Source organism: Penaeus monodon, chromosome 42 (assembly GCF_015228065.2).
Source record: "Penaeus monodon isolate SGIC_2016 chromosome 42, NSTDA_Pmon_1, whole genome shotgun sequence".
Lineage (NCBI taxonomy): Eukaryota > Metazoa > Arthropoda > Malacostraca > Decapoda > Penaeidae > Penaeus > Penaeus monodon.
The window spans coordinates 8,060,161-8,070,160 of NC_051427.1; the positions used below are offsets into that span (position 1 = coordinate 8,060,161).

The 10,000-nt window shown below is 36.2% G+C and overlaps 2 protein-coding genes across 3 annotated transcripts in view; one reads left to right on the top strand and one right to left on the bottom strand.

The window, feature by feature from the left end:
* Positions 1 to 3,700, bottom strand: part of LOC119599018 (porphobilinogen deaminase-like) — a 12,841-nt gene extending 9,141 nt beyond the window's left edge. The window contains exon 1 of one of the 2 annotated variants that reach the window (XM_037948755.1): positions 3,373 to 3,700. In XM_037948755.1, the coding sequence (XP_037804683.1) occupies positions 3,373 to 3,441 (69 nt within the window). In that variant the 5' untranslated portion in view covers positions 3,442 to 3,700. Of the gene's footprint in view, positions 1 to 1,233; positions 1,521 to 3,372 lie in introns of those variants that run through there. The other variant, XM_037948758.1, reaches the window with a different exon arrangement.
* A 1,052-nt stretch (positions 3,701 to 4,752) lies between these two features.
* The window catches only part of LOC119599022 (rRNA 2'-O-methyltransferase fibrillarin-like), a 5,734-nt gene continuing 486 nt past the window's right edge, over positions 4,753 to 10,000 (top strand). Inside the window, 6 exon segments of the mRNA XM_037948762.1 lie at positions 4,753 to 4,903; positions 8,091 to 8,300; positions 8,593 to 8,738; positions 9,164 to 9,334; positions 9,619 to 9,707; positions 9,709 to 10,000. The exon segment at positions 9,709 to 10,000 is cut by the window's right edge and continues 486 nt beyond it. Coding sequence (XP_037804690.1) covers positions 4,891 to 4,903; positions 8,091 to 8,300; positions 8,593 to 8,738; positions 9,164 to 9,334; positions 9,619 to 9,707; positions 9,709 to 10,000 — 921 coding nt within the window. The 5' untranslated portion in view covers positions 4,753 to 4,890.

Genomic DNA, 10,000 nt, shown 5'->3' on the forward strand with positions numbered 1-10,000 from the left:
ATAATAATAATAATAATAATAATAATAATAATAATACCAAAAGAAATAAGACAACAACAATAATAATTACAATAATAAAAATAATTATAATAGTAACAATGATGATGATAACACCACCAACAATAATAATGATAATAATGACAATGATAATAAATAACAATGATAATTAACAATAATAATGATAATTGTAATAATAATAAAAATAATGACAATGATAATAATCATTATTATAATAATAAAATTTATTATTATAGTGGAAATGGTACTACTACTACTATTATTAATCAGACGAATTACAATGATAATATTAATATTAATATTGATACCAATAATAATAGTAATAATAATAATAATATCGACAAAAATAATAATGAGTGATAAGTTATTATCATTATTATTACCATTATTTTTTCATCATCATTGCCATCATATTATTATTATTATTTGTATTACCATTATCATAATCGTAATTATCATTATCATTACCATCACCATCATCATTATTATCATTAATATTATTATTATCATTATTACTATTATCATCATCATCATCATCATCATCATCATTATCACTAGTATTATTATCAATGTTTTTTATCATTGTTATTATCATCACCGGATGTTTAATATCATTGTAATCATAATCATGATCATATTGTAATTATAACTATATCACAACAATAATCATAATAATCGGAGGAGGTAGCAAGTTGTGAAGAACAGCCATCAGTCAAACAAGCAAACCGTTCTTAGATCGCAGTCGCATATTCGATAAGGCGGCCCATTCCATATGTTGATCCGGAAACAAGTACTGTCAGGACGTGTGAAAATCGTTATCCCCAATGAATGTGCCACGAATAGGCCTAAGGACAGGATGACTGAGGTTCACCTTGATGACCAAAAATAGCTTGAAATCCAGATCATGACCCCGCCCTAAGCCTGACGTTCAAGTGTTCCTTACGCATCCTCGTGCATGTGGAAGCATGGGGTAGAATTCTTAACTCCTTTTACTTTTTACCACTTTTGTTGACTAACTTGTATATTTGGAGAGATTAATTCGTGGATAAATGTGATAAAAGGAAGAATGAAAAGTGGATAAATAATGGTATTCAACTATTTATGGACGCATGCTTGGGCGAGTATATGTGTTTTTGTTTAACTATGCGTAGCCCACATATTTACAACACAATATTTAGTAAAGAGAGAAAAAATACATTTTTCCGTGTATAATACCCTGACTATTCCTCGACGGATATCGGGGAATTTCCAAAACTTGTCCGAGAATTTCCCCGTTTGTTACTGGAGTAACTCTCCACGGCCGGCACTCTTTTCCTACTTCGTTTAGTTTTACATTTGGTTTAGTTTTACATTTTTTCCTGATACTGTGTACTTTTAATTTTAAATTGTCCTTCCACTTTCCGTCTATCACATTCTTTTTTTTCTTCTGTGTTTTTCTCCTTCCCACTCGTCTTTACATCCGCTCGGTTGAAACGGCACCTCACCCGGAAACCTTGGAGGCGCCGACGCTCTGCATCCGGTGCTTTCAAGAAGTGCGGACGCCAAGGGTTGGAAAGGATCTTTCTTCCGTTTGATCACAGTGTGTGCGCGTGCGTGCGTGCGTGCGTGTGTGCATATACACGTGTGTGAGGGTGTTAGTGCATGCGTGTGCGTGCGTTCGTTCGTTCGTGCGTGCGTGTGCGCGCATGTGTGTATGCGTGCGTGCGCAAATATATATATATATATATATATATATATATATATATATATATATATATATATATACAGTATATATACATGTATACATATATAGAGCATACGGACATATAAACATATAAAGTATACATACATACATACATACATACATACATACACACACACACACACACACACACACACACACACACACACACACACACACACACACACACACACACACTCAGATATGCGTGCGTATATAGGTAGGTAGACATATAAATAAATAAACAGGTAGATATAGATATATAAATATATTATGCAATATATAATATGTATATTTAAGTATATGCACATATATAAATTGATAAATAAATATAGACGTATACATTATTTAATATATTTGTAATATATATACATAATATATGTATACGCATAAAGATATGCATACATCCTTACATAAACATATATACTTATACACACACATGTATACTTATATGTGTTCCATATCAAACAATCGTTACTTCATTACATGGGTATTCCATACAATGCGACATATGGCATATCTCATAACATTTAACACAAGAAAACAAACACACTAATGCAATCCAGTACGAAACCACAAAGAGGTTATACTTTCTATTATAAAGTCAAGCCCCGTGCTCTTGTATGGTGACCTTGCCTATGTCAGTCACAGGTCAGAACGAAGTCTTGGTCACTGTCTTCCATCACAATCTACTTCCTTTAGTGCGTGCTCTGTGTTGATGGTGCTTGCTATGTAGTAAGTGTGACGTTGTCGTGTGCTGTTGCTGTGCGTGTGCGTGTGCGTGTGGTGTGTGGTGTGGGTGTGGGTGTGTGGTGGTGTGGGTGGTTGGGTGGTTGTGGGTGTGTGTGTGTGGTGTCTGTGGTGTGTGTGTGTGGTGTCTGTGGTGTGTGTGTGTGTGTGGTGTCTGTGGTGTGTGTGTGGTGTCTGTGGTGTGTGTGTGTGTGTGGTGTCTCTGGTGTGTGTGTGTGTGTGTGTGTGTGTGTGTGTGTGTGTGTGTGTGTGTGTGTGTGTGTGTGTGTGTGTGTGTGTGTGTGTGTGTGTGTGTGTGTTTCTACTGATACGCCAACATGCAGATATATTATTACACGTATGAAAGGTAGAGTTTGTAGCTAAATTAGGATGAATCACGATTACGTGATTTACAAAGGCACGTATCATGCGCATATATTTGTTTACGTATGAGTATTTCTATATATTTATTAGAACATATTGCATACAAATATTCAATAATATATCTGTTCCTAGTCACACTTTTACACATTTCCATTCTCATTACATGTACGTAAACTTCACCAAGCTGTAAACATGTTTTACGACGATTGGGCAGTCAAATAGAGATGAAATTCCTCACTTAAAGCTATGTAAAAGCGACCATACTTGCCATCTCTTCCGTAGTAACCCTTTCTGTGTGACCTGAGTTTGCCCTGGGGCTATGTATTTATTAGGGTCATGAGAGTAACTGTTCTACTCTGGTCAAGTCCATTATACCTCTTTTGTAAACGTAAAAATAAAAGTCCTCACGATAAATTGGCCAACACCAAGTGATAGTGTCAGCACTTGCACGGTAAAGTCACAAGTGAAATCTTTCTAGAAAAAAACATTTAAGAAAAACCCATTTTCCACCTGAAACTTACCTCACTATCTCTAGATCCAATTCTCATGACACTGCTCTCTTGATTATGATTATTACCATTGGTCTCCATGGTTAATTGATAATAAAAGTCAAACTAATAAGAGCTCCACTTTCCACAACGACCAACCGGTATCTCTACCTCGGCCAGACTGGATAAACACATCGTCTGCACCCAATGCTCACCACCCTTGCCTCACGCATTTGCTAATTTTATTTTTGGACCAACATACTTCCCCTTTTTTATGTATTTCTAAGTATTTGTATTTAGAATTTTTTTTTAATTTGTTTTTTTCTCTGTTACTAACATTCTTAGCGTAAGTTAGTAATGTGTCATTTTGTTGGATATTAGCAGTTGCGCTCACAATAGTGCTCTTGGTATGATAAGCTCTGAGATCAGTGATAATAAGTTGTAATGATGAAAAAATATTTCTTTATGTATGTATGCATGTTTATGTATATTTATATATATATGTGTGTGTATGTATGCAAGTGTGCTTAAAAAGTGTGTGTATTATACCTCACCTGTTATCTATTTGCATTCACATGCATGTAGGAAGTAAATGCATATACATATCATACTAAGCCCCGTGCGAGTATTTTCATTGTCATGTAAGTTATGTTTTCTTGTGTTATATTAACTGCCCTGATAAAATATTCACATAATGCCAAACTACGCCAACACCATTTATTTTATAAAAAATGCATTTCATACTTGTTATATTTCATTCCTTATCCCGGTGTTCTGTTATGAACACAAATATGGTAATTATAGTCATTACAAGAGAAATTAAATTATTCATGCTTTTATTTATTTATTTATTTTATTTATCTACATTTTATAGATGGTTATAAAACAGACCTAAACGTATCGCCATTAAAGCCATACGGCGTCTCTCCGACGCACTTTAAATATTTTCAGGGATATACTACACAACCATAATAATGTATGAATATAAGAAAAAACAAACAGAGTAGACTCATGTGAAATAGATATTACGAGTACTCTAATGGATGTTTATACAATTTTTTTTTTTTTTTTTTTTTGTCTATAAAACTTATTTTAAGATAGAAGTGTTGTGTTGTTTTAGGAGTATATTCTTCGAAATTAATAGTGTATTTGTTGTTTGAAAATAAAATACAAACACATAAAGCAGTGACTTAGCAATATATCATTAGTAAGGATAAAATAATTCTGCTCCCCCAAAAATCACTTGTATATGTCCCGTTCGTGAAGATTCCTAGGTCGAAATCATGAGTTCACTAATATAGTAGCTCTGACTACCGGATATTGTATCAACGATATTTAAGGATATACAAGAAACATAAAATATGTATTCGTTCTATATTCTTTCTTCACACAAAAAAAACTGCACTGAATTGAATGTCGGTATCCCTCGTTCCGTTCCCGGCTGTTCCTCGTGGTCCGGCCCGGTCTTGGCCAGAGGAACAGCGTGTGTGAAGGAGACCGCAAGAACCAACTGTAGTGTCTGCACGTGTCGCGTCCGGCTCAAAATACAGCATGGGAAGACCAGGTTAGATGTGTTTTGTGACGTTGCCTTGGGTAGTCAGGTAGTTGCATGTTGCAGGGAAAGTGATGATCTGAGTGATACATTGCATGTCAAGAGGGTTATTAGCGAATGTCGATTCATGAGTATGGTGATTGTTGTTGTCACGTGTGTGGTGAGCAGTGCTTGGGAATTGAAGTCGTGGCTCTCTTTGGATATTTGCCAGAGGATTTTTACACTCGTACTGTAAATTTGAGCATTCATACAATAATTATTCGATTCGCTAAATTGTTTCCCGTTCATTAGTTTGTTTGACACGTGATGTAAATTTGTATACATGCGGACACAGGTCAATGCTTGTCCTATTACGTGTTTGTTTCGTTTAACAATTAAAAGCTCAATGTTGATAATATTTCTTGTACATTATTATAAAGAGTGGTAATTGGGACTAAGAAGCCGCACCCCCATTTCAAAATAACTTTTCTATGTATAATACTGCACCTTTTCTTGATAAATATATTGTAATCTGTGATGGTGGTAGTGTCTAGTGATTGCCGTGGCCTCTGGAATGCCCTGGCAAAGGTCGAGACTTCATCCATATTATGGCTTGATTAAACTTTGAAACGATCATTAGTTCATGACAGGTTGTTCTGGAGATTTAGAGGCTCTCGTGTCCCATGGTATATGTATATATATGTATATGTATATATATATATATATATATATATATATATATATATATATATATATATATATATATATATATATATATATATATATAATGTTGGGAGGTATGCTGTGCTTTTGCCTCAGTTTCATAATCTGTATGAACTAACAAATGACCCAGAAAATGCTAATTCTTGGCAGTACAAATGTGCTCACCAGAGACTAAACCCTCAGCAGCACAACTCAAAATATTTTCAGCAATTTAAGTGACTGTGATTGGGCATCTCCCTCAAGGGAAATATCCAAGGAAATGGCAATGGCCTCAAACACTCCCCTGACAAACATTGTCTTCACCCCAGGTGAGATAGCTGAAACTCAGGTGAACTGCCTTTTTCCACGATGTTGTACCGAGGGCCGCAAATATCAATTGTTTATAAGAATATCTGCTTCAGTTCGCCTTTTCTTAATGGCTCCATACCACAAAGGTTAATGTTGTGGATGGAGACGCATGGAGATACAGGAAAATGGACACTGCCATATTGTAGAGCATAAAAAATGGAGTAAGAAATGATACAGGTAAGTCTGCTGTGGCCATATATTTACCATTAAGTGCTGAAAATAGGCCCTGCGTGTTTACCTATGTTTTACCTATCTATGTTTACCTTGTGAGGACCAAAACAAACGTGATGCACAACTCATTATTGCGACCTATCAAATAGTCCATGTATTACTACATGCTTGTGAGAACGGTTATTTTGTAATTACGAGTGTCTGTTTTTCCAAATTCATTTAGTTAATTAATACTTTAATTTAATTAAACTTCTTTTACTTGTTTTGGTAATTATTTACATTATTTTGCAGAATAACCTTCTGTGCATGTGCGTTTTGCCACCAGAAGACTTGACAGGCCGTGCGATGCCTTTCGTTGAAAAAGGTTTAATTTTAAATGTTGTTGATTCCAGGTCATTTTTAAAGCCATATAGTGGATATACAGAACAAATAGACATTAATTAGTATCTATCACAGCCTGATATTTGAGCCCATCAAGTGGCGCAAATGCATAGCCCCCTGGCTAGGTGTATATATTACTATGGGGGTCGAGGGGGCAGACCTGGCTAGGGAATATATAGGTCGTAGGATATAAATCCCACAGGGTTAAGTTTAGGTTGATTTATTATTTAGGACACATTTTACAATTACCACGGATCTGGTTTGTGTGAATTCCCATAGATTTTTATGAACGGTGGGTTTGATTCCCGTAGTTTTTTTTTAATTGGCATGTTGGTCTGAAGGCTTTTGAAAATGGCAGAGGTATCCATAGTTTCATTAGCAAATTTTAATCACTTTTTGTGCTTTAGTTGCATTTGTCACACAAAGCTTGGCTTGGGTGTTTTGAAAGATCGACTTTTTAACATTTCATAAATCAATTTCTTTGATTTCTGCAGGTTTCTGTTGACATTCAGTCCCATCTACACACACCCCACACATCCCCGAAGATTGTTGTGTAGAGGAAAGAGGGACCATTGCTCTTAGTAACAATTACCACCCAGAAACATAAAACATTGTTATACAGGAATTAGACGGGGGGGGGGGGGGGGTTAATTATTTCGTTGAATGCACTAAGCTGGTGCAGATTTAAGATATTCGTATAGAGGATAAAAGTTGCAGCCATTGGTACAAGAAATAATTTGCAGACATGAATATAGAAGAAAGACCACACAAAGCATCACTCACAGCCCAAGTCTATTCAGAACTTCCAAGGTTTGAGCTCTTATCTTCCCAAGGTGAAGACAATGTTTGCTGGTTGATGAGTTGGTTCATTATGACAGCTATAGGTTAAGCTAGACCCTGTGAATTAAAAAAAAAAAAAAAGCAGAGCAATGAGGCTAAGTCAGTGAGTTTGGTGAATTATCCCCCCCCCCCCCCCTTTTTTTTTATACATGGATAGAACAGAATCTGCTATGGTTATTATATGTTAAATTTGAATAAATTTGTATTCTTTGTCCATGTATTTTGATCATCTTGGCCTTACATTAAAGGCAGCATTATAGGTTATTATACTTCCTTTAGTCTAATTATATTAATCAGGTTGATCTGACTTTAATGTAAGGCAAGGTTAGTCAACAGTATAGAGCAGCACAGGTTTTGTGTGTATCTATGTTGGTATGCCTTATTTATCCGCCAGATCTGGGTGACATGGATGTCTTTTTTTTTTTAGGGGGGGTGAAGAACATCTCATTATTGGAAAGGATTTGGCCAAGGGATGGATGATGAGAACATATTGCCTTGAGTGCAGAAAGCACTTGGAGAGAAATTAACTAAGTGAGCCTTTAGAAGGAGCTTGTTCACAACCATGTCTGGGAGAGGGCTGTCTTCAGAGAGAATGACTGTGTCCATGAAGAGGGTTGGCTATTCCTACATGCCACATGTGTGAAAGCTGCCACTCAAGGAACCCTAATGGCTGGAGTTTGGTCGACGTGCAAGCTGGTTTGAAAATTGAAAACATTAATCAATGCATATGCTTTACTGAAACACATCATTCTTTCAGATTTTTCACCCCGTGGTGGTGGGTTCCGTGGAGGTAGGGGTGGAGGAGGAGGTGGATTCTCCCCTAGAGGCCGTGGCGGAGGAGACAGAGGATTCTCACCAAGGGGTGGAAGAGGCGGTGGTGGAGGGGACAGAGGTTTCTCACCCAGAGGCCGTGGTGGTGGACGTGGAGGTGGCCGTGGGCGAGGAGGAGGACGTGGAGGTGGACGAGGTGAGTAATGTTTCTCTTGCAGGTTTGACTAGAGTAGCTCTTGTTTTAGTTTGATTTATTTGTGTGTGTATATATATATATATATATATATATATATATATATATATATATATATATATATATATATATATATATATATATATATTATTGTTATTATATTAGCATTTTTATTATTAGTATTAGTATTTGTTATCATTGTTGGAGTTGAATTTTTTCATTATCAAAAAGTATTTGTACAATTTGCTTTCATATGTCATTGAAGACTTACCATAGGATAAACTCGTCTTTTCAGGGGGATTCAAGGGTGGCAAAAATGTTATGGTTGAACCCCATCGTCATGAAGGAGTATTCATTGGCCGCGGAAAGGAGGATGTACTCTGTACTAGAAATCTTGTACCAGGAGAAAGTGTCTATGGAGAGAAACGTATCAGTGTTGAGGTAAGTATCATTTCTCTATACTTTTTAAGACAAATATGGAAATATATACCTGCCTATGACAGTTTTGGATTAATTATGCCATTGAGACTTACTGGCTGACATCCTGTTATAACTTTGTAAAAATGTCAGTGATGCTGGGTGATATCTAATCTTGTAATGAGCCCAGGTAGTGGCAACAAAATGACACCACAGGACCTGCTTGCAAACGCCCCCAAGCCTTCACTAGATTTAATTGAAATTTTGCCTCTTGTAAATGGGTAATTATCTTGTTAAAAGACATATTAATTTTATGCAAATTTTAGTTAATAAAAGAAATCCTACAGGTAAAAAAAGATTAATCTGAAATTGTTTATTATTCTTTAAAAAAAAATATAAAATTATTAAGCGTCATAGCCAAAAAATGAATAAAGCAATATCTTTTTCAGCAAGGAACCGAGAAGATTGAATACCGTGTGTGGAATCCATTCCGTTCAAAGTTGGCTGCTGCCATTGTAGGTGGAATTGGGAATATCTATATGCCTCCAGGCTCCAGAGTACTCTACTTGGGTGCTGCTAATGGCACAACAGTATCACACGTTTCCGATGTAGTTGGACCAGTAAGTAAATGTTAGAAGATTTGGTTGCTGTAAATGGCAGAGTTAGTTGATACTGTTCAAGACAAATTACAGTAGACCACTCTTTAGGTGGACTTAGATATAGTAACTACCATTTGATTTATCTTGAAGAAGAAAAAAGTGTACCGTTAGTTATTCATATTTTATTAAGATTCAGAATCGGATGAAACTTGTTATCTTTAAGTGACAGCTTAATATATGGTAATCCAAAGAAATATATATATATATTTTGTTGATGATAATTTTTTTTCTCTTCCCCACATTAGGAAGGCGTAGTGTATGCTGTAGAGTTCTCACACCGATCGGGACGTGACTTGGTGAACATGGCCAAAAAGCGCACTAACTTGTACCCATTGTGGGGGAGCACGACACCCTCAAAAATACCGCATGATTGTCAGCATGGTAGATTGCATCTTTGCTGATGTTGCCCAGCCTGATCAGGCACGTATTGTGGCCATCAATGCTCAGCACTTCCTCAAAGTAAATGGCCATTATGTCATCTCTATCAAGGCCAACTGTATTGATTCGACAGCCCCTGCAGAAGCTGTATTTGCTGGAGAAATTAAGAAACTTCAGGCTGATTTGCTTAAGCCTCAAGAACAACTAACCTTGGAACCCTATGAGAGAGACCATGCAGTCGTAGTTGGT